The 26,267-nt window shown below is 33.4% G+C and overlaps 1 protein-coding gene across 5 annotated transcripts in view; it reads right to left on the reverse strand.

The window, feature by feature from the left end:
- Positions 1–26,267, reverse strand: part of EPHA5 (EPH receptor A5) — a 347,504-nt gene that overhangs the window by 152,495 nt on the left and 168,742 nt on the right. For all 5 annotated transcript variants that reach the window (XM_077848176.1, XM_077848180.1, XM_077848178.1 and 2 more), the window contains exons 4-5: positions 20,170–20,325; positions 15,833–16,168 (exon numbers count right to left, since the gene is read on the reverse strand). In XM_077848176.1, coding sequence (XP_077704302.1) covers positions 15,833–16,168; positions 20,170–20,325 — 492 coding nt within the window. The remainder of the gene's footprint in view (positions 1–15,832; positions 16,169–20,169; positions 20,326–26,267) is intronic.

Genomic DNA, 26,267 nt, shown 5'->3' on the forward strand with positions numbered 1-26,267 from the left:
CATTTTGCTACCATGGGAGAATTCCATCTGAGTCAAGGCAGACCAGAAGAGGGTTAAGCAGTACAAATCTCAGAGAAATAGAGCCAGATCCATGACCAAACTAGTCCTGAAACTGGTACCTTTCAATGATAAAATATATCCTCTGTGTTGTTTAAATACATTCTAGTTGAATTTTTGTTACTTGCAAAATTAAATGTCTAGTCTATTAATTGTGTGTAAAATACAGATACAACTTAAATACATCAATGAATTGGTATGTAGGATAAATAAGATAATGGATGATCCCTTTTGTTATTTGTATTTTAGAAAATATTATGTAAGGAAAAATGGCTCTTATATAGGAGAATTAAAAAAAAAAAACAAAGACATGGCTGTGTCAGATGAAATGTGAGATCCCTTTAGTTTCTCAGGACAAAAGGTGAGGGTTGAATGCAGGTGAGTAATGTAAGGGCTATTTCATATCTATTTGGGAAAGAGGACCAGTTTCAGGAATAAAAGGTAAATTATGTTGCTATTTCCAATTTCACCAAAATTATTTAAGATTTTTTTAAGAAAATTAGCTAACACGTCTCTATAAAATTGGAACAACTCAGCATATAGAAGTGTTTTTACAGTCATCATCGTTATTATTGTCAGCATCTTTAAAATAAATGTAGAGAGTATTTAATCAATAATTTTATGATGAATTCTGATTTAATATGAAAAAAACTATTCATGTTACTGAGACAAAAACAAATAAGAAAATCAAGGGAGGGTAAATTATTGTCAAACCAGATTCTAGTTGAACTATTGAGTCATTTTCTAACAAAATAAGCAATAGCTTTTCAAAACAGTCATGGTTAGTCCTTACAGAAGTTCAAACAGTTTTGACCCAAGAATCTCATCTTATATGGAATTAACTGGAAAAGACTGTGAGAAATTTTCTAAACACATTTATTTTTCTCTGCTGACTTGTAATAACCAAGTTTGTGAATACTATCTATCTTGATTAAAGGCAGCATAGAGTGCTGGATTTTTTTCTTTAAAAGAGATAAAGTAAGTGGTAGGGCTAGAAATAATAACAGCACTTTAAAAAGTAAAAAAAAAAAAAATCAGACTACATGACATTAAGGTCCCCTACTATATATAGTAGTGTGATATATATAATATCACAGTATAATATATTATACTGTATATAAGGTGTGATTCATAGTTTTAAGGGACCACTAATGTTTCCAGGGCTAGTCCCTAGAAAAATAGACATAAGTCCCATGAACCTCTTGAACTAACTGACTAGCTTCTCTCTGAAAATATCAATACTAGCATCATATTGGGAAATTAAAAATTATTCATTTAATCTTTGAATCCTTTTATTCTCACACATAATTTTTCATTGTTTAAAGTCAACCAAGACGAAAATAAATAAATCACTAAGCTACCACCACAATTCCCATTACTACCAATAATAACTTTGAAACAGTACCAATTTACTCTTTAGAGACTATTTTTTTCCTTCTAAAATAGAAGTATTTCCTTTTATATCTACAACATATAGGGTTAGTTAAGTAAAACTAATAACAAAAGACACCTTTTTGATATGAGTAGGCAGTTGATGACAGAAATTATAACCTGAAAGATTAATAATTTATAGGATAATGAGTTTTCACCTTCAAATATTGTTTACTATTTTATTAAAGAAAAATAACTATTTTAAAAAAATAGAGACCCTCTAAATTCAAGTACTTTATTATTTTTCAAACTTTTTGAGTATAGTTGGCACATAATTAGTTTCAGGTGTTCAACATAGTGATTCAACATCTCTGTATGTTATACTCACCACAAGCATAGCCACCATCTATCACCACACCATGTTACTACAATATTATTAACTCTATTCCCCATGCTATACCTTTTAATTCTCATGATTTATTAATTTCATTACTAGAAGCCTGTATCTCTGACTCCTCTTTATCCATTTTGCTCATTTTTCCACCCTCCTTGCCTCTGTCAATCATCAATTTGTTCTGTGTATCTGTAGGCTTAGTTCTGGCTTTTTGTTTGTGTATTCATTTGTTTTGTTTTTAGATTCCACATACGAGTGAAATCATATGGTATTTGCCATTTCACTTAGCATAATATCCTCTAGGTCCATTCATGCTCTCTCAAATGTCAAAATCTCATTTTTTTTATGGCTGTGTGTGTTACACATTTTCCTTATCTATTCATCTATTATTATTATTTTTTTTTTTAGAGAGAGAGAGAGAGCGAGAGTAGGATGTGAGGTGCAGAGGGAGAGGGAGAGAGAATCTTAAGCAGGCTCCGTGACACAGGGTTCCATCTCGTGACCCTGAGATCATGACCTGAGCCTAATGCAAGAGTCCAACATTTAACTGACTGAGCCACCCAAGCACCTCTAACCATTCATCTATTGATGGACATTTAGGTTGCTTCCATACTTTGGCTACGTACAGAAGGGTATATATATCTTTTTTGAATTAGAGATTTCAATTTCTTTGTGTAAAGAGTGAGTGGTGGAATTATTGGGTCATATTCTATTTCCATGTTTAATATTTGAGGACCCTCCATATTGTTCCACAGTGTCTCTACCCAATTTACGTTCTCACTAAGAGTACACATAAGTTCCTTTTCCTCCACATCCTCACCAATGCTTATTATTTTTTGTCTCTTTTTCTAGCCATTCTAACATATAAATAGGCAGATATAACAAAAACAGAGAGACTGCAGAGTCTCAATAATATTTATTTATATTTGGTTCAAACCACCACAAGCCCAAAGGAAATCATTGTTTTATTCATAATTTAAGCATCAGTTTGCATGCAGGTCATATCCTCAAGCCTTCTAAGCTTGAAGATTCAATAAACTAGCCTCTTTTTTTATTCCTGATGGAGGAGAATTTGTGAAAAGTAAGATCAAAAAGTGGGCACTCAAAGTATATTTTGTTTAATGGAAAACATTCCCATCCTCAAAAAAATTTGTCAAGCTAGATGCTTATTTTGATAACGAAGATATTGGTATCATTGTATTGAGCTACAAAACAGGCAATTTGCTCTGACTGTATTCCAATAATGTATCAAATGTACTGTCAATTATTAATACAATTAGATATAACAAAGTAAATGAAATGCTCCCCACAGTAAAATAATCTTAAGATATTTCTTTTCCCACTTCATTTTGTGCTAGTATATCACTCTACAATAGGCCATTATCAGTAAAGATTGATTATGCTGTATTGATGTTTACCAAACTAGGCATGGTCACTTAAATAGATGCAAAGGCAATTACAAAAATGGTTTATCATCTATGTTGAGTAAATGCACCCACATATCATGACTAAATGGGTTTGAATTAATGCCTTACAAATATACATGTAATAAAGGATGCGAAATAGAAAAAAAAACATAATGTGAAGTCGACAAGTCAATCCATATTGTCATTCAAAGATGAGTATGGTGCTATGGCTGTTGAACTTAATGCCCACATTGTCATTAATTCCTTTATAATTGTTTTACTTTATTAGACCTTATTCTTTAATTCTTCAGTGGCCAAACAAAATCCTCTGTGGATGAAGCATGTCTTCAACTACTTTTGTATCTTTCAGAATGCTCAATAGAGAATGATGAATGCAGGAGGTACTAAACACATACTTGGTATTTGAATGTGTAATAGTCAATTTCAGGAAAATAACATGAACAAGTTATTTCAACAAGTTCTGCAAAAAAAATGTTTCAGTATTCTAAGTGAACTTTGCTTATAATTTAATAAAGGACTCATGCATATTCTTAATTTAAACATTTTGCAACTGTGGTTTCACTACTATACTACATCTAAAGAGCACACTAGGAAGATTTGCATGATACCAAGCCATTGGGAAGGCTTTTAGAACTCTGATCTCAAGGACTAGTAATAAAGGGAAATAGCACTTCAGAATAAGGTTTTAAAGAAGTTGATATTCTATGCATATCAATTTACAATATGCATCTTTACGCAAATAAGTTCATAGCATACATGCCAATGAGACAAATGATTGAATAGTTCAAATGCTGAGATGCTCTGATTCTGAGCTGAGCCACAAGAATGTTTGATGGTTCACAGAGGAAATGGATCATTGATCATGTTTCTGTTGAATAGGGAATTAGTTTGCAACCAGAATGGACACAAAAGAGCAGTTTAAAACCAGTTTTCAGGTAAGCAAGGGGCAGAAGAGAGTTTCCAGATTAGAGAGAAAGAATGGTAACAAAATCATTCCTGGTATAAAAACAGACTGTCAGCAGGTATTTTGTAGAGAACTTTAGGGAGAGGCAACACCAAATAAACCTCATTAAGGGGTTGTCACTATTTGCCTAAACAGAAAGGACAGGAAACATATCAGAACCTCTGGTAAGTATAATTTTTCTTAAAATGGGGGCCACACACACCTTACAGCAGAATCCTTGGCTCTGTGTGTTTGTGTGTGTGTGTGTGTGTGTGTGTGTGTGTGTGACAGAGAGAGAGAGAGAGAGAGAGAGAGAGACAGAGAGAATGTGTAGATTCTCAGGCCCTCTGTCAGATATACTTAGTCACAAATTTAGGATGTGGAGTCCAAGAGTAAGTAATCCTTAAACACAAATACCATGCATTACCCTTAAATAGCATGGCAATTGTTATATAAAATTCTTCTCTAGAATGGGTTCAGTCCTACTCAATGAATCCTTTTGTCAAGATTAGAGTGTTTAAATCAAAGAGATTAAGAAAGTAGACAGGCAAGCTAAGTGAGAGACCTTATTAATATCTTATTTTAGAGTCCTGGAGAGTGTAAACCTATGAATTACAATTAGGGCTCTGTCTGGATCCTTAAGAGTAAGTAAGTAAGTAAATGACACACAACACAAAATTCTGGCATAAAATTATTTGAAGAACTCCAAAAATCTTTAAAACACATTACACATCATCAGTACCAGTAACCGAATTACAATACTAATTTGAATAATACAGAAACCATCAAACTCATTCATTCATTTATAAATTGTTTCAACAAACAGTTATTAGGCACCGTTGTGACCCATAAGGAAAGATTCCGGAAAAACAGACAAAAGAAGAAATCATTACAGTGCTTTGTGCTCTGGAATATGTTAGAGAAGCATGCCTAAAGTGAAGAGAAGAGAAAGCTTTTCTCAAGGAAGCAGCAATTTAAGCAGATCTGAAGCCTGAGCTATCTCGAACAAGGATATAAGAAATAGGAATTCAGATAGAGGAACAGCATGTGAAATACTTCCTAGGGATTCAGAGTATTGTGGCTCTAGGGTAAGAATTTCTTGGTTTAGATTCCTATTCCCTCACTTACTAGATTTGTGACCTTGGGCAAATCACTTCACATCTTTAAACGTCAGTTTCTTCATCCTAAAAATGGGAATAATAATAATATTATGTCATGAAGATACTGCTAGGATCAAAGAAGAAAATGCAAATAAAGTTCTTCACATAGCAATGTGCACACAATAAGTGCTGAAACATGTTAGGCATCATTATCTGCCATTGTCACCACAGTAGGTAGAAAGGAGAAAGAAGCAACAGAAGACTCTGAAGTGCCTTTGTAGAAACCAGGTGAATCTTTAGCAAGTTCTCAAAGCCACTGAACCAAACAAGAACTCTGATGGCTTCTGAAAATATTGCAGCCTGTCCACTTAATCCTTATTAAATAAATCAGAGATGAGTTATGGACAAAATAATCAGAGTCTCATCTTTGAGCAATGTTTTCAAAACAGCAAATAGGCATAGAATCAAGCACAGAACTTGCACCTCACTTAAGTTTCAATTTAGATGGGCAGCTTCAGTTGGCAAAATGAGAAGCTTTTTGTTGATAGCCATAGTAACAGTAATTGGTCAGAGAAGCATCGGTGCAAGGTCGAATGTAGAGACATCCGTGATATGAAATTACACAAAACATTTGTCTCTTAGATATTTTTCCTTTGAAACTTTGAAATAAACTTCCACAATTAATGTCAATCCACACACAAAAATTATGTAGTTAACAAATTTAATATTTTTCCAAATATATTTTGATTCAAATAAAAAGCATTACCTATTTTCTTTTTTTGTTTGGGGTTTTGTTATTGTTTTCCAATGAGCTTTCATTTATTTATTTATTTTTATTATTTTCATTTATTTATCATTTTATTTATTTCATTTATTTCCAATGATATTTATTTATTTATTTATTTATTTATTTATTTATTTAGTATTTTCCTCATTTTTGCTCTTGCTTTGATACTTTCATTCTTTTGTCTTTATGCTATCTCTCTGGTTATTTTATCAAACATAGAAAAACTTGAACACTAATATAAAACTCAGTGTTGTAAGACATCATTGAAGATAGAGTCACCAATGGAAAAATAATATTCATGCTTTACTCCTTTTAATAATATTCATGCTTTACTCCTTTAAGTTGTTACCTGTTTTGTTAGTGATTGTATATATTTATTTTTTGCTTTTGAATGTTTTTTCCCTTGTATCTAACCTCACTATTGAGTTTGTCTATATAATACTCATAAGGTCTAAAACCTATTTATCCCATAGTTTCTCTCATGGACTGATAGTATATAGAACATTAGTGAAAAGTTTCTTTTCTTCAAGATTTTATTTATTTATTCATGAAACACACAGAGAGGCAGAGACATAGGCAGAGGGAGAAACAGGTTCCCTGGGGGGAGCCTGATAATGGGACTGATTATGATCCGAGGACTCAGGGATCATGACCTGAGCCAAAGGCAGATGCTCAACCACTGAGCCACACAGGTGCCCCTGAAAAGCTTCTTAAATGCTATTATATGACCCTTATTAATGCCTTATTACATGCTAGGCAGCACACCAATTGTTTTATAGATATTAACTCATTTAATCCTCACACCATCCTCTGTGATAGATGCTATCATTTAGTATCTGGGAGGTCTGAGTAACTTTCTCATGTCACACAGCTAGTAAATGGCAATGACATTATCAAAAGCAGAAAGTCTTGCTCCATGATCTAGAAGCTTAACCAAAACACTCATCTACTACTCTGTGCAACAGATTCACACACACACACACACACACACACACACACACACAGTTTCTACTTTGTGTATCTCATTTTGAAGACAATAAAACTATATTAAGTATATTGTATGGGGAAATGACAAAATAATTGAAAATGTGGTCTACTAGTTTTGTTGTTTCCCATTTTTTGATATTTTCCTTTTTAATTTTCTTTTTCTAAAAGAAAATTTATGTATGCTGAGTGAAATGCACTATATTAGGACTTTAAAATGAAAAAGGAATGCTCACAAATTGTGTAGTCAGAGAATCTGAATCTCTGTTATTGAGTGAAATATTTAGATTATAGTAAAAAATTAGTTGACCACGTAAGATATTTAAAATAACCATTGAATTAAATTAAAAACATATATATTCAATATTAAATAAATATTTGATAAGAATATTTATGAACAACTACAACAAAAATCCCCATATCATATAAAGAATCTGCTCTTTAGTGTGGGAAATGACAAATGGATTTAAGACAAAAGTGGTACATAGGAAAGTATATAAACCAGGTAAGAGCCTTTCATAGTTCAAAGATGGTAATATGCCAAGAGTTGAGGAATCTTATTAACTCAACCCTCAACACCTGAAATACAAATATATAAGTGGAGGAAAGAAAGAACAAAGGGAAGGAGGAAGGAAATAATGAAGGAAGAAAAAAGGGAATAAGGGAAAGAGAGAAAGAGAGAGAGAGAAAGGGCAAATTATTTACTTGAGAAATCAGATTTTCCCAAAATATTAGAGATAACTTATCCAGCAATTGATATGTAGAAATTTTAATCCAAATTCGAATAAATTCATTGAATGTCACTTTATGTATTTATAAAACCGAGGTAATAAATCTTATCTCTCCAATATAGAAATCTGAACTAAAAAAAAATCCAGTTTCCTTTTTTCTAGGACAAAGGTATTCAGCTTGAGATCCATCAGACTTGCCCAGGCAAGATACTGATTCAAATAAGCAAATTGAGAAATCAGGTTTTTCATGAAGTTCTCTTTTTTAATTTCTGCTGGTGAAGATGGTAGCAAAATATGAATATTTTCTGGTGACAATACTGACCATTTTTCAGTACAAGTTTGAGACTCTGAAAGAGCAATGCTACTAGAGGCACTATCAATTGCAATAAAGTCAAGTCTCTGACACTTACTGCTTGATGGCTGTAGTGGCAATGTTTCCCTTCATCAGGCTAATTCAGCTGTAGAGTATCAAGCATTTCTTCTAGAAACATAGCCTCTAATCTTTGAATCTATTCTTTTCAATGATTGTATGAGCCACTTAATACCCTATATTAAAGGATCTTTCCTGTTTAAATCAGCTGGTGTAGATTTTGTTTGCAACTAAGAAAACAGACATTAAAAACAAAAATTGTTCCCCAAAGAAAAATGTTCCAGGCAATAGTCCTTAAGGGAATGGGAATATAGACTCTGTAACTAGACTTAGTGGTATTTTAATGTAGCAAGGACCTATTTAGTATTCAGGGGTGGTAATCTAACAATGGCTGGCCTATTATGGCATGTTTCATCACCTGTGGTCACCTCGAATAAAGGGCTTCTTGACAGTAATATTTTGAGTGACCAAATTCCATCTGTTTTAGTATTATAAAAGTATGAGAACAAGAAATATGAGGAGAATTGGCTATATCTGACTGCACTGCAGAATTCAAAGAAATAAAATAAGAAGCTTACAATTTAAATTTTCAGCTCAAATCATATTGAGATGATCAGAGGGTCTCCCTGCCAAAAGTCCTCTTACTCAAGTGAAAAATGATAACAGACCTGCACATCAAAATCCAAGTCTTATTTCATAGAATTCCTGAATTGTAAAAATGATTGAACTTATTGCACTGCCTTATGAGAAAATGAGGCCACTGATTGGAAGAAAAAGTGAAATCCTCAGCATTGGAATGCAGATATGTGGAAGAATTCAGATGACTCAAAAGATTCCCAAGTTCTAAAATTTACTGAGTCTTTCTTGCTACTCTACTGGATGCAGTCGTTCCACACCTGACTGAGGAAGTGGTTTCTTCACACCTTCATTACCAAGCCCACACCTTATCTAAGATTGTTAACTGATAGATGGAACCAATTCTCTTCCTGCCCAAACCTATTACTCCATCTGAACTCAGGACACCAACATTTTCTTGAAAGCCAGTTATCAAGTCCATATTGGGGGCAAGAAGCTTCTTGGATATGAGACTCACGAGATTCCATAACTTAAATTTGCCAAAACTTAGGAAATGTGTGTAAAATGGATTTTTATGAGTTTCTCACATTCATAGGAGCTAGAAATAATAAAATTCAAGCTAGAATGATTATAGAGTCTGTATTCAATGTATTTCTCCATGTCACTGGCACAAGTACTAAATGTTTCTTCAATTTGTTGGCCAAAACCTGGACTGAAAAGTGGCCAAAGTTAAATAAAGCTCAAAAACTGAGAATCTCTTCTTTTATTTAGAAGAAGGAATTAAATGACCTTCTGAAATGGAAGCGTTAAGATGGATTTATTTTTCAAGACCTATGAAACGACTCACTAATCACATCTTCAGGAAGGATCCAGAAGACAGTTTCTTTGTCATAATGATAAGAAATAAATTCATGACAGTGCCACATTTATAAACAAAATGCTTATAATTTCTGTCCTCTATACTTGAAAACACAGAAATTAAAGCTGCAGTAAAACATTTTATTGATTTCTTTAAGGTTTAGCTGTTACAGAGGCCACATAGTACCACTTTCCATCAGAAGGAGGTGGGCATGAATTTCATAATAGGCAGCAGGATTTGAATGGCAACAAGCCTTAGTACTCTGGTATCCAAAGACCAGAAGTATGAGTCATTTTATTTGTGCCATTAATATATGAAGGTCTGAGAAATACAAATCAAAATTTAGCGAGCTAGTAAGTCAAGGTATCTCACCAATTCCCAGACCTGAGTTAGTTTATGCACGGTTTGTGACTTAAAATGGTCCAATTTACATTTTTTTAACTCTATAATACTGCAAATGTGATAGACATTCAATAGAAACCTTATGTAGAATTTAGAACATTGATCTTTCCCTGGGCTAGTGATTTCTAACACCATACTCTCACGAATCTGGGCAGCAAACCTCTGCCACAAAGTCACCAGGATAAACAACAAACAACACTTAAAACCATTCTGTACTCAGGCAACCACCCTCTTTTTCACTTTTAGTACAGAGTGATTGCCTTTAAAGAAGGATTTTGCAAAGCAACATATTTTTAACACTATATGTCTGCCTTTTAGCTTCTCCGAAAGGTATTTCTGACCATTTCTAAATAAATGGGCAGGGGCAAAGATAAAAGCCCAGAACTTCCACAGGTTACTGAATACTGTGCCTGAGCTAACATTAATTCCTATGGATTTCAAATACCACTAAGGAACACTGATCTAAGTGGATGTTATGGGGGTTATGTGATGAATGAGATTTTGTTCTGAGCCCATATTACGACTGGTATAGTGATGCCTTCTCCATCTTATCCTTTGATTCTTTCATCAGATCATTAGTATATAGTTGGAAGATCTTGCATCTGAAAGAAACCTCTCTGGGTAGCCCTGGTGGCACAGCAGTTTAGCGCTACCTGAAGCCCAGGGTGTGATCCTGGAGACCCGGGATCGAGTCCCACGTCAGGCTCCCTGCATGGAGCCTGCTTCTCCCTCTGCCTCTGTGTGTGTGTGTGTGTCTCATGAATAAATAAATAAAATTCTTTAAAAAAAAAAAAAGAAAGAAAGAAACCTCTCTTTGCCCATGAAGGAAAAGCTGTGAAACTATAGTAATAGCCAAACTAAAGCACCTCCATCCTACCAAAAGAGTAAGCACAAATCTTTATGGTATCTATGGGGGTATGTGTGTGCAGAAATTAGTGCCATCATAAAAAATATGGAAGAATAAAGGGTGGGGGTTATAAACTTTAAATGACTTGTTGGTCTGAGTAGAAGATAAACTAATCTTGGCAAACAATGCATTTAATCAGGTGGTGATAACAAATACAGCCAATTTGGACTCTCCACTGATGAAAATGAATAAACATCTTCACCATTGTTTAGTAATGGTCTATCGAGTTACAATAAACTTTTTTTTTAAACATCTCTAAACACATAAAACATTTCTCGCCAACTTGGCAAGAGCAACAATGTACTTTCCCCATCTTTTTTCAGCATCCTCTTAAATTTCCAGCTCTACAGCATAATTTAGTCTTCAGGAAACCCTGATCATCTCACCATCCTATAATATATATCATGCTGGTCGACTACATGAGTAGTATCAAACTGAAAGTACTTGATTAAATGGGATTATCATGTACGCCAGACACTTTTGCAAGAACCAAGAAATAAAAACCATCAAAACATAGGGACATCTTTTATAGTGATATTTCTGATAGTCTGGGACAGATTGGGACATCCCCCACAAAATGTTTCTTGCATTTTGCAACTCACGTTATGTCAACTGAGCCCTCTGAAGATAGAATCCATGAGCCTAACTTTAATTCAAAACACAGTTTGCCCTATTTTACCTCAAACTTAGGGTTCTGTATCTTTGCATATTAAAATACTAGTAATTTAGACTTTTATTTGTCTGTTTTGAGTTAGAATGAGCTTATTCTTTCTTGGGATAAAATATACATTTCTATATATTTAAAAAGCTTTATATTTGTATATATTTTAATAGCATACCTTGATAGAGTATGCCTAGTGCAAAATTATTTTAAAATAAAACTTTAAAAATATGTTTATTGAAGAATGTAACACACAATGTTTTGTAAGTAAAAAATGAAACTTAGAAGATACTAGTTGTTAATAGAATTTTAATTGTAATATTCACACTATGTGTTGAAATATTACTCATTCTATCTACCTATATATCTATCCATTCATCCATCTACCTATATCTAACTAGAAGATAGAAATTTTAGATAACCTAAACAAATAAAACAGAAGAACAATAGAAATGTTATGTAAATAATCGAAATACCTTTTTTTAAGAAAGAAAGATTATCAAAAAAAAAAAAAGAAAGAAGGAAAGATTATCACCAGTAATTCAACTTTTTGAAAGCATATATTGCATAAAATAGACATACACTCACCAGGTAGCTGGAGGAACTCACTCAATATCCCTTTTCTAAGTTTAAGAATTTAAAAAATTCATAGCTTGTATTTCCATAATTTTATTCACTTTGCAACATATTTGTTAAGAGTTCTTTACAAAATTAATGTATTCCCATTGTATTTTCCTATCATTTCTCACTCCTCCACAGACAGCATTTCTTTACCTTCATGTGAATTATTTTTTCTCATTTTTCCCCTTTCAGATGTATTATTTTGTTTTTGACCATGAAAATCCTCACAATTTTACAATGCTTCCCTGTTACTATTTGCTGCATTTTACAAGGACTATAAATTCCAACTAATTATAATATTCAGCTTTCTTTAAAGCTTTTAATTTATTTTTTTGTTTTGTTTTGTTTTTTTCAAAGTAATCTCTTCACCCAGCGTGGGGCTCCAACTCACAACCCTGAGATCAAAAGTCAGTCAGGTGCCTAAAACTCTATATTTTGACTTTACTATTAAATGACATATAAAAAAGTATCATTTGAATTTTACAACTTCTCACAAGAGCAAGGTGCTAGACTTCATAATGATATAATGAGTGGGGAAATGTTTTAACTGCTGTATAAACATCCATAAATTTATCATTTAATCACTATCTTCAGCACAAAATCATTATTTACTTTTATAACCCAATCAGCTGGGGTTACCTAATCAATTTCAGCTCCTAGCATAATGCAAACAATTGCTATTTTTTCTTCTTGTACTTTATAAATATATTTTTGAATCTGGACAGTTCAGACTATGCAGTAAAACTGCAATAGGTAACTGCTGTCACCTCTCTGTGACTATCTCAAGTGACCTCAAGGAGAAACCAAAAACAAAAAGAACCAGAAAGCCAGATAAGCAGATGTAGGATGGCAGTATTTTTGAATAATCCGATGCGATAGAAACAGAATGCATTAAGATGACATAAAGATCTTTCACATGACTACATGGAAATCAGTAAACCTTAATTTTTGCAACAAAACAAATTCTACCTTGTGACACACAACTACGAAGAACTGTTCATAGGGATGGATATGCTTTCCTCCTCCTTATGCACATAATCCTCTATAAACCAACATGTTTTGGAGCAGTTCTTAAGAGCAATTTGAAATACTATCTCCTGGGCTACAGTCCTCAGGAAGACACCAAGAAAAATATTTATTTACTTATTTTAAGGATGGTCATTTTTTTTAGGCAACAACACATTGGTTACATGGCACAAAAAATAAATCAGAAAATGCCAAAATAAATTACAAATCAGAAATGAATCTATTACGAAAGAAATTCATTTCACAAAGAAACCTCCTTAAAAAGATTGAAAGTAAAGTTAAAATTCACTGAAAGAAATTCTATATAAAAAAACACATATGGCACAAATAATTTGCTTCCATTTAATGCTTAACATACTCAAACATTAAAAAGTACCTACTACAGCTCATTTCCCATAATGTTGGTACTTGCTAAATGTGCAGTAATCATGATATTAAATATAAGACAGGAGCTACTCAAAGTTAACAATTTTTGTGAAAATTGAGACTTAGTTTGTCTGGAATGTCAGATACTAAGAAAAACCTCTTGTTTTTATTTTTTATAGGTTTGCAAGGCTTTTACAGTATGTGTATCCTGAGAACTTGGAAAAAAAGCAGCAACCAAAAGTCAACAAAATGTCTGCTCTGAATACAAATGTTTATTTTATATGATAGCTGTGCCTTGAACAGTTGGATGAAAATTATTCTTTCATGGTATTTAAGGTATTTAAATATCAAAAAGCACACTTTGCAGTTTGAATAGACTAGCAAGTCAAAGACAACTAGAGCAAATATTTATTAAGTACTTCATTTTAAAAATATACAGTCATTTTCTATACCTAGTTCATCAGAGAAATATCTTTTACGTAAGGTGAGGTTATACAAGCTAGAAATTGTTCTCCCTGAGGAATATAACTCTTAGTGATTGTTCAATATGTTTTTAGTATGTTAATGGAAGACTCACACACAGAACCAAGCAAAGTTGAAATGAGAAGTTGCATGAGACACCAGAAATCATATTATAAAGCCGGTATTTTTTTTTTTTTTTGATGTGAGAAGACAGTTCACATTTACTGAACAATAGTGACTAGATACTGTGGTTGAATATCAATATATACCAGTATTGTTGGCAGATGAGTCTAGAGCAAAGGAAAATTTAATTTTCACTATTTCTATCCAGTTCTTTACTACTTTTATTAGTTCCACCTTAGGTTAGGGAGCAAATGGAGAAAAATATAAAGGATTCACTTAGGGAAGGAGCATTTATGTGTGTGTAATGTTTTCTCTCATGGAATAAAAAAAAAAGATGCTGTGACCATCTATTCAACATGGATAAGAATATCTAGAGTAATTAGAATGATTCCTAGTTAATTATTCAATTGCTTTCATATCATCTAGGCTGCTCTTGAATATTTCCCTCAATTTGATCAATCAGAAGCAACCATTAATTCAACTGCATGCATTTTCTTATTCTCAAGAGGTAATAACATGATTTACCTGACACATTCAATAATTCAAATTATTGTGGGCAGCACATGGTTGCCAACAGCATTCTCTTGTCAATGCAGTCATTCTACAACTGACAAACATATACTAATGTATATGAACTAAGTCCAATTCGATTTAGTCAAACACATCCTATTTCATTATGAGTACACAAGGCAAGGGTATCTTCACTGAAAAAGTCCAACTGGGGTACTAAGAAGGTGACAGTCCATGAACTGAGAGCTGTGGCCAGAGAATAGAGGGAAGTGACATTTAATGCCTCATTCCACCCGCATAACTGTTGTTGACAAAAACAAGTCCTAAGTCACCCACAAGCTTTGAGTGATTCTTGGCACACAATAAGTTGAATTATTTTTTTTTAATAAGTTGAATTATTAGTTTAATCATAGTTTATCTTTGGTGTTCATTTTACCAGAAAAGAAGACCTTTATATTAACTTACTTAAAATTGAATATCTGAGCAGAAACTAGCAGGGAATTAGTAGCTCAAGCAAAACTGTACTCCCTCCTTCCTAATAATTACTCCCTAGTGATTCTAAGATCTTCATAGGGAACATAAATGTGTTTTCATGTATAGTTTACAGTTATTCTAAATTTTATAAAAAGATTATCAAAAAATTCATTTTGTACATTTTTATAAAAATAAGAGAAATAATAAGAAAAAACTATTTCAATATGCAAAGAAAATTCAGCTATGATGCCAAACAAACAAGCAAGAAAATAAATCTGCCTGATTATCTGTTGAATTAATGAAATAAAAAACTTGAAGTAAACAAAACAACAAAATATGTAGATTTGAGTTATCATAATTGTATGTGTGAAATTTGAGGTAATATTCTTGATATAAATGAATCTGAGCCAGAAACGTCGTTTTAATTGAAAAAATTCAATTAAAACATATCCTTTTTTTTTTTTTTTTTTGTCCATTGGATGAGTCTGCCGAGAAAGCTGTAGCTTTTATTTGTTTAAAACTAAATAAAGCATTTTGACATGTATTCTACTTTAAGTCCTAACCCTCGGGTTTATGGGAAGTTCTCTTACAGATCTCATACAGTTCAGCCCTCACTTAGCTGTGGGGATAATTGACAAAACTCAGCCTAAGGTACACGATTTGGTTGGACATCACACTTACCTGCTTGGTTTGTGGTTACATTTACAGACACATACTGCCGGGCTCCTGGGCTCAAGTCGGACACTCCATTCACTGCCTCAATCTCAAAGGTATAGTTTGTGTGAGCGAGCAGATCCACCATCATGACAGAGGTGTTTTTCAGGCCGATTTGCCGGGGAAGGTACCTGACATGACCGCCACACTCGTCACACACACCTGCATGGGAGTTGCACTTCTTGCATGCAATATAATATGATACATCTTTCCTTCCACCAGTGTCAGCAGGAGGAATCCATTCCAGAAAGACACTAGTTTCATTAACATTTGAGATGGCATTCCGAGGAGCTGAGGGGGGTCCTGGTTTGCAAAGTAAAGTGAGAAAAACATATTTTAAGATGATAAAATTAGGCATCGCTTACTACACAAATCCCTGGTCTCAAGGAAATTAAAAAAAAAGATTTGCAATCAATCTTTTAAATAGGGAGAATGCAAGAATCATCAATTTGTAATAATTTGAAAAATTTTGTGATAGTTTTGTTGGGACAGTTGTGGGGTTTATGGTCTACAGAAATAACTTATCTTGCCATTGTTATAACCACATGTTTAGTTAAAATACATGTGTTGCTTAGTGTAAATGCAAAGAATTATGGAGTAAAACTATGTATGCAAAAATAATGTTAGATAAAAATTTATATATTCAAAAAGTGGTAAGTCCTTTGGCAAATCCAAGGAAAAATTCTCCTTGGGGACTGAACTGATTACCTCCTTATTGAGATCTGTCCCAGAAACCTAGGAAGTACACATGAAGGATTTACTGAGTAATGAGCACAAGTGAAAATAGGATTTGTCAGTGTGGCTCTTGACTACAAATTCTGCAGCAAGGAAAATAGCCTCGGCCTACCTCAAAATAAATTACATATCCACAGATATCATCAATGACATGTGAAATCTTCCTCTTATATCAAGAAAAAACCCTGGAATTTAAGTAGTTGGACATTGCAGTGTGTAATGAAACTTCACTTATTTTGGTATTGTTTTAATACTGTGGCTCTGTTGTGAATTTTCCTTATTAGGAAATCAGAAATTTATTTTAAAAATGACTCTCAAAAGCACTATGAGAGGAAGAATGAAAATGTTCCGATATTGAAGGATCAGCAGAACAAATTCATGTATAAATAACAAACAATATCCATCTGTATATTATTTTATTTCTGGAATGAATAATTAGCTTACTAAAGAGAACTAAAATTAAGTCCATATCAGTTGTGACAGTCGCATACCACTCTGGCAGGAATTGATAAGTGAGGAGGCTACGCATGTACGTGAGCACGGGGTATATGGAAACTTTCTGAGTCTTTACTCTGAATTTTGTTGTGAACCTTAAAATTGCTCTAAAAAAATAAGTCTTTTAAAAACTAAATTGCATAATATCTATCTCTATAGTCAATTTTAAATTATATAACTTCAGTTTTTAATGTTACATGGTCACAAGTGCCCAAAGAAAAAATTCATTTATATTTATTTCAGACTTAATAAGTAAAACTTCTCCACAAGGAATAGAATGGACTATGGGGGTAGCTGAATGGTACATAAGCATAAATTAAGCTACTTGAGAGGGCTTAGCTTAGTTCTTTTAATATTTATTGTATTAAATATAGAAATTAATATTAATTTCTACCTAAGATTTATTAAGCCATGACTGTTAAGGAGGAAATTTAAAAGTGATAAAAAAAAGCTATCTGATATTTACAAAATGTCATTTAAATTAAAGGACCCCATAACCCACGAGTTGCCATTTTTGGCAAAATAATCCCCACCTCAACTATATTTCTGATTGAACCCTGTGAAATTTTCCATACATACAACCTCACACACAATTACTTTTAAGTTGAAACAATTACTTACGATGGAAATATAAGTATTATTTTTTACTGTAAACTTTAGCTTATTTAATAGTGGGAAGATACAGAGAAAATGTCATTTGAGATTAAAATGTTACAGGTTTACTTCTGAGAAAAAAGTAAAATATACTTGAAATATGTCTAGTTCAGAAAGATATCAAACTTTTATCTCCGTCATCTGAAATATAACCAAATTTAACAGCTTTCTCTAAATCTGTAAAAGTACATCAGAGTCTGACTCTTCCTTTACTTCTGACTCTCTGAACATTTGATGGGGATGCATATGCCTCTTAATGTCAAAATGAAACTCATTCAAGTGAAGACCTATAGTAGAGGTAAAAGAGGCTCAGATTACAGACACCTAAAAAAAATCACCTACGGAAAATCCACAGCCTTGCTAATAGATGTAATACATGACCCATAAATAGAGCTATGTGAAGTACTTTGAATTAGGCAGAATCACCAGAATCTTTTGTTTTACTTTTCCTGTAAATTTATAACATTCTATTTTCCTGATATATATTTTTCCTCATATATATATATATATATATATATATATATATATATATATATGTATTTAAAGGAGTTGGAGCCATAAATTTAATTCTAAAGGAGTCAAAGGGAAAGCAAAATTCAAAACGTTCATGTGAACGTGTGAACATCAGTCAAGTCATCTGTGTAAGGGGATCAAATGCATTATTTGTGGTGCTACGAATGCAACTAAAAACTGAACACACACACTCACAGATTACATATTAGAAAGATCTTCCACACAAGTCCCAATAGTCTTTTCGAGAAATGCATACATATTAGTGTTCTTTTGAAACACAGTATTAGAAATTCGCACACCTGGAAACAGAAGATTTGAAGCCTCAAGTCCTGTAAGAGGACTAAGCAGTCCCTGCCACCAAAGCACAGTCTTTCCCTCATCCCAATCCTAGTGAATTTACAGAAAGGGAGACTCACTTTTATGGTGAGAAAGAAAAGATCATGGCTGGACCACTTAAGGAAAATAACTATTAGAAAATTAATGAAATTTAAAAGATAATTCAATATATGGTTTTCTCTCCCTAATTTACCACTCTATTGTCTGGCCACATTTTCTCCTTACTCTCTGGGCATTCTTTTGCTCCAATAATTAAAATAATGTCTACTATAACCAAAATGTATCACATTCAATCATAGTTTATATCTCCTCTATTCAAATGCATCTTACCAAAAGTATATATAATGATACCATTTACTTATTTAAAAAGGAATGGTTTATAATTAGTAATCATCTAACCTATTAAATGATCAGTCTTGTGATAAAAGAATGATCTTTAGCAATGTGAGCTAATTAATATCAGAATTGAGAAATTATGAACTTATGTCTCACACTATGAAATCCAGATGCTGAAATTCAGACAAAATTTCAGTGTGTGTTAATTTGCTTAAAGGAATTGTATATCTGTTTATATTTCATACTAGAATACATGAACTATAATGAATAGTAGGTTTCAAAAATTTGCGTCATCATCTTTGAGAGGACTAGAGTTTGCTCTATCAAAACTAATAAAACAAGGCAAGGTCATGGATATTGAATCTTATGGAGAGAAGAGATAGACATTCTTCTCTTCCATTTTGATAATTTGTTTGATTTGCCATAGAGACTGTGACTGTGGAAAACTTATGAAAGTATTTTTATCAAGAAAACAAATACATAAATGTGTTTCCTTCGCAGAAACATGTGGAACACTAGAAAAACAAAAACACCAAAACCATCGATGGATGTGAATGCCTCCACTGCAAATGTTGGAATTAAATTACTATTTATCCTTCTAATTATATGATTATGTGATCATATAATTACTAATAGTTAAGAACACTCACTTCTAAGAAACATGAAAACTGCTTGAAAGTCCTAGCTAAAAATTTGGTATTATATTTGTCTCCTAAATCCGATTTGCCAAACCCCAGTCCTCCATGTTCTTGTAGTGTTTCCTGTCTTCTTTTATAAATGACCTTCTTGCTGGCCTTTGTACTTTAGTTGGACAGGTTAGGGGAAGGAAATGACAAAAGTACCATTTATGACATGTTGACATGATCAGAAGCCTGGCTTCAGAGAAGACAAAGAATGAAAAAAAAAAGTTTATGGTGAACAGGAAAATGGGTTTATCAAAGTCATGTTTAGCTCTCATGAACACTAAAAGAAAATAAAAGAAAGAAATCTACATCTGTCTCTGTTTGAATTTGAAATTAGGGAATAGGAATGCTTCTAATAGTGAGTGATAACAGGGACTCCAACTTTTCAAAGTTTACTTAAGAAAATCGAAATTTGGTAAGAAAACAATTTTGGAAGATTAAACAGTTATGCCTGTTTTGGGGAAAATGGTAATAGGATGCAACAGGCTCCATCATGCTCTCTTTTCAAAGTGGTGAAAGTTAGCATCACCAAGTATCAGTGGGTTTCCTTACTTGTGCATGCCATTGTGGGTGGATCAGACTCCCTCCTGAAATAATCCTTTTCACAGACACAAGAGGTTGAAGCTTCCTCATGGGTGTAACTGTGAGGTGGACATTTGCTGCAGCTCTGGCTGTGAGGTGAGGCTTTGAAGAACCCAGGTCTGCACACTGTCAAAAGAAATAAGAGACTAAGCTTTTCCCTGGAACAGATGCAGTGTTTGTTTTGTGAATAATGTCATTACTTTGACTAGTATACACAGATTACATACAACACAATATTGGCATTAATTTCAAAAATGTTTCATAAGCTTCTGAATCATAAATACCAGGCTATTCATTCAGATCATCAAATATTTAAGTATTTAAATTAAACATGTCTGGACTGTGTTTTTAGTGATTTTTATGCTGCAGGAGCTTATAAGAAATTGTATTATAAATGGTAAATACTTCTATGTATTTAAAACTGAAGTAGTGCTTGGAGTATAATTTTCATTTACTCATTAATACAACTTTTGTTGAAGAAATGTGAATTTTCCTATGCTTATGGAATGCCATGTTATACAGTAGGTGCTCAAAATTTTTTTATTGAATTAATAAATTATTTGGTAAGTGTGAAGGGCTTCATAGATTTTGTGGGATTTGGGAGAGTGCATGGATGAGCTGGTGTATCATTCACATTATATTGATTTCAAGGGGAGTGAGATGTAGGCTTTTATTTTACATTTTACTCCATTTTAGAACTTGTATTTGATTCAACAAGCATCTATTCTAATATCAGTCATACTTATACTCTACAAATTGCAATGATCTATAAAAGGTAGAAACTGTGTCTTATTCAATTTTGAATTCATAACAGTTATTACAGCATTTGACCACAGTAGGCGATCATAAATTATCATGTAATGTATAAATGAATGAATGACATGGAATGAAGACTGTAACTGAACTATTCAGAATCACATAAAAAAATGTTTTCTGGATATTTTTGTTAACATTTCTGTTGGTGGTCAAGTAAGTACTAACAAACTAAATCTTTTTATTATGCTCCTTCTTTACCCTTTTGTATTTTTCTTTCTTCTCAATGGCTAACAAAGCCAAACTTGTATTCCAATTGTCCAATATGGGCCAATTAAAGACGCCAAATAGATGGTTTGATTAATGTTTACGGTTTAGATTACATAAAACTAGCCAACCATATACTTTTCTTTCTATTTTCAAAACTTAGTACATTTACTTCAGTGCATTTATTCAAGCATCAATGGAAATTTGCTAAAGCTCAAAGGTGAACTTTTATTCCAATAGAAATTTTTGATAGACATAATGAATTTGGGCTAATTTTCATGTGCCATAAACGATTTAGAGCTTTAGTAATCCATGCTAAGTCTTTCTGCCATCACCATGAATAATCAGAAATTGGCAAAAATGAGAAGGTACTTTTTCAGTAGATCTAATTATAGCGATAGCAAAACCTTAATGCTCATAAATTCAGAGAGAATGTGAAAGTATTTGAAGATAAGAAGAGCTTTTTGATAGTATTAGGGGCATTCTTGTAGTTAAATGATTAGGAAAAGATTTATAATATTATTTTTCTTATAATAAGATTGCTATAAGCCACCAATACCATTCTTAGCTAAGTTATCCATTCTTTCTTCTTTTATCCTCCTCAGTAAAACCATTCTCACTTTTAAACACTATTTACTTTCAAAGACATGAAGTGTCAATTCATTCTGCATATTTGGAATTCAATGATTATTTATGAAACAAAAAATTAATTCTTTTCTTTTACTGAATGCTTTTTAACCTAGAAACTTATTTTGATATTATATACAACACTATTTAACCCTCCATGGAAACTTGGAAACTTTGGAAGCAGAAAGTAATATATATATGTATAAAAGTAGCTAAGTGTATATTTCTGGTCAGCAGCTCAACAAAACGCTTTCAGCAGGTGTAGTGGGCCAGAAATTTTGCTTGGTACTAGATTACAGAGGTAGGCAAGATAGACATGGATCTGCCTTTGTAATTTTAAAAGTACTGCATGAATAATTATCAATATTACTATGCTGGAAAAAAGAAAGAGCATGGAAGTGAACATTGGCACCCAATTTAGACTGGGATGTTAAAAAAGACTTTCTCAGGAAGCCGAGACTCTGCTGAGATGTTAAAAAAAAATTAAAGGAAAATTAACCAATTTACATTAGGGGAGCATTAGAGGAACAAAATCCTTGCAAAAGACCAAAACAGGTGAACAAATATGGAGATAGAGAAAACTAAAAAATTAATCAGGGCGAGAGTAGAATTAAAGCAGCAGAGATAAAGTTAGACAGGGAAAAGGATACCAAAACACACCTTACAGTTTATAATATTTGAGATCATCACAATATTTTAAGCAGAGAAATGTTAAGATCACAATGATTTTTGAGAGATCACTGTGTAGCAGTGTTGATAATGGATTGGAGAGGAACGTGATGGAGACAATTGGTCCTTTTGTGTCTGTTGCACTGGTGTAGAAAAAGATGTGTTTAACAAGAGTGGCTCCAATTGCGATAGATGAGAGTAGGTGTATTCAGGGGATCAGTCTGAGGTAAAATCAGTGAGGTTTCAGGATATATGTAGTGAGTCAGACGTGAGTGGGAAATACTAAGAAAGACTATGAGGTGTTTGCTTAAACTGCACAGGACCTACTCGTACCATTTTCTCAGAGAATGCTTGAAATGAAATGTGTTTGGGGGAAGATCAAGATTATATTTAAAGTATTATTTAATTTAAAGTGGCTAAAGAAATCCAAATAGAGATATAGAGAAGAAAGCTCTGGGCTCAATGTTATCCAAGAAAAAAAAATATGTATACATACATATAAAAGTAATTATTCATTGCCTTCGAATCATGGCAGCGAATCCAGATAGGACATGCAAGGCTGCTAGACAATCTTAGTATTATTTCCCCAGTTAACTTTACTTTTCAGCATCAACATGATTATTTTGTAGCTTCTACTCTCTCTTCCTACACCTTGGAAGCTCTATTCCTTTGTGATTCCTAGCTCATTATATTTGTCTCTGTGCTGAGAAAATAGAATTCATTAGAGGAACTTGCTTATTTTCCTACCACGGAATTTCCAAACCTATATTCACTTGTAGCCACCCTCTCTACCTTTCTACCCATTAAAATGCAAATGTGGGAGTGCCTGGGTGGCTAGTCAGTTAAATATCTGCCTTCTGGCTCAGGTCTTGATTGAGGGTCCTGGGACCAAGCCCCTTAGGGAGTCTGCTTCTCCCTCTCCCCTGCCTGTTCCTCTCCTGCTTGTCCTTATGCTCTCTCTTTTTCTGTCTCTGTCAAATAAATAAACAAAAAATATTAAAAAGGGCACCTGGATGGCTCAGTGGTTGAGCATCTGCTTTTAGCTCAGGGCGTGATCCTGGGTCTTTGGGATGGAGTCTCACATTGGGCTCCCTGCAGGGAGCCTGCTTCTCCCTCTGCCTATATCTCTGCTTCTCTCTGTGTGTCTCTCACGAATAAATAAATAAAATCTTTATTTTTAAAAAATCTTAAAAAAATAAAATGCAAATGTGATTTTGCTTCTATCAAAGGAAAATATATTTATTTGAATTAGGAACGTCATCTCTATTCTCTGAGGGCAATCTTCCAAATGTCTATCCCTTGCTCAGTCTCTCTCAACCTTTCTCAGTTTCTGTCTCTGTCTTTCTCTCTCACCCTATCACTCACATGAGCCCAATACAATTTTCCAAAAATTTTCAATTGAAACAAAGTGAAGCAAAACAATACAAATAAAAACAAGAGTAAATTATCAATCTCACTTGATCCCAATTCTTCCTGTAGCTACCAAGTAGTTTCGTTCCCTTTTGGAAACAATTTTTTTTTCTTTAAAGATTTTATTTATTTATTCATGAGAAATATAGAGGGAGAGAGAGAGAGAAAGGCAGAGACACAGGCAGAGGGAGAAGCAGGCTCCATACAGGGAGCCCTACGTGGGATTCGATCCCAGGTCTCTAGGATTACACCCTGGGCTGAAGGCAGTGCTAAACCGCTGAGCCACCCGGGCTGCCCTGGAAACATTTTCTTAAATTACTTTTCCATAAATGCATCTCTACTTCTATTTGAAATCACACATTGGCAAAGTCCAGTTCACTCCTCTGAAATTGTTTTTGTTAAGATTACAGTCATCTTGTTTCCATACTTTCAACAGCATTTGATCATGTCCTTTTTGGGAAACTCCAGTTAATTTTAGTACAAAATGCTAGCATAGCCTGCAAGTTTCCACACAATATCTATGAAATCAATCGAATGTGGTCTCCTCCCACATTCACTATCTCTATCCATACTAACCTACTTATAATTTTCTGCACTTGAGAAACTCCTCTATCCTTCATACCGCAGGAGAAGAATTCCAGCCAAAAGACAAGAAGTGTAAGGTGCATGTTGGGGGTGGGGAGGAGGGATCTGTAGTTCATGATAAGGAATTTGGGTTTAATCTGAATGCATTTGGAAAAAAATGGGTATTTATTTTTTTGAGGACATCCCTTTTGTCAAGCACTCTGGCAAGGAATATTTATATTGTGGTCAGAAAATAAAAATGAAAATAAAGTGAAACATTTCAAGTTGGAGTTCAACAAAATTGTACTACTCATCTAAATAAATCAGTATTTGTTAAATATTGTCATAATTAAAATGCAAAAGAGTCAATTTTGCTTCTTTTGGTAATTTTTATTTTCTGTCTCCCAAATATGTTGTAGTTTTGGGATGTCAAGTACTCCAACTTGAAATATTTCACTTAAAGGTAAAGGAAGCTTTTGGGGTAAAATTGTTTCAAATGACAATTGTACATTACCTAAACATTATTTAGAAAATATTACACAAGTCCATTTAGGTTGAACAAGGAGTAGGAGGCAAAAATGCATCCTATGGTTGATATATTTCATGAGACTGATTTGGAGGGAAAGAAACTATTTTTTCTTTTGGAAATAATTTAGGAATAATAATAGGAATTTAATAATTCCCATTCTGTCCATGCTTCAGGGTTCTTTTTAAGTGCTACCTTTTCCATGATGTTTGTGATGATCTCCATGGCTACATATTCTTTCCTTATGCATCTTTTAGACCTACAAACTATATATTTGACATCTATCTTATGGCATATGGCAAAAATTGTGTCCTAAGTTAGTTTATCACCTGCTTTGAATTAAGTTGAGAAACTCTATATAAACATTCTAGAAAATGGAAACGGTTCATTTGATTTTCATCATACATAGCATAGTTTGTTGTACTGCATACATATTCATCAGTATTTCTTATGTAAATAGTACATTTGTGTCCTGCTCAGAGTCTAAATGACATAAAAGAACTTAATAAAAGCTGATGAAGCTGAATTATTTAACTATTAAGTCTTGGCCAGTAAATAATAATATGCGCTATATCTATGCTGGCTACTTTAGAAGTTTTGCAAAAGCCACCAATGTTCCAGCTCTCATATTTATCACTTAGAAAACAAGGATGTTAATTAAATCTAATAAAATAGTTTTCAAAATCTAAACAGAAAAAGCATGTCATCAATATATGAATTTCAATTGTCAAAGTTGTGAAAAGGTGTTGCCTAATCTAATTAGAAAATTCTTAAAAGTTATCGAAATTACTAAAAATGGTTTATCTGATAATTCAGATTTTTGTCTGAATCAGAGTATATAAGCAAAGTCTTATTTATTTTTAAAGATTTTATTATTTATTCATGAGAGACACAGAGAGAGAGGGTCTGAGACAGGCAGAAGGAGGAGCAGGCTCCTTGCAGGGAGCCCAATGTGGGACTTGATCCCAGGACTCCAGGATCATGCCCTGGGCTGAAGGCAGATGCTCAACCACTGAGCCACCTAGGCTTCCCTCAAATTTATTTATTTTATTTTTTTTTAAGATCTTATTTATTTATTCATGAGAGACAGAGAGAAAGAGAGAGAGAGAAGCAGAGACACAGGCAGAGGGAGAAGCAGGCTCCATGCAGGGAGCCTGATATGGGACTTGATCCCAGGATTCCAGGATCATGCCCTGGGTCGAAGGCAAGTGCTAAACTGCTGAGCCACCCAGAGATCCCCTCAAATTTATTT

This window comes from Canis aureus, chromosome 14 (genome assembly GCF_053574225.1).
Source record: "Canis aureus isolate CA01 chromosome 14, VMU_Caureus_v.1.0, whole genome shotgun sequence".
Lineage (NCBI taxonomy): Eukaryota > Metazoa > Chordata > Mammalia > Carnivora > Canidae > Canis > Canis aureus.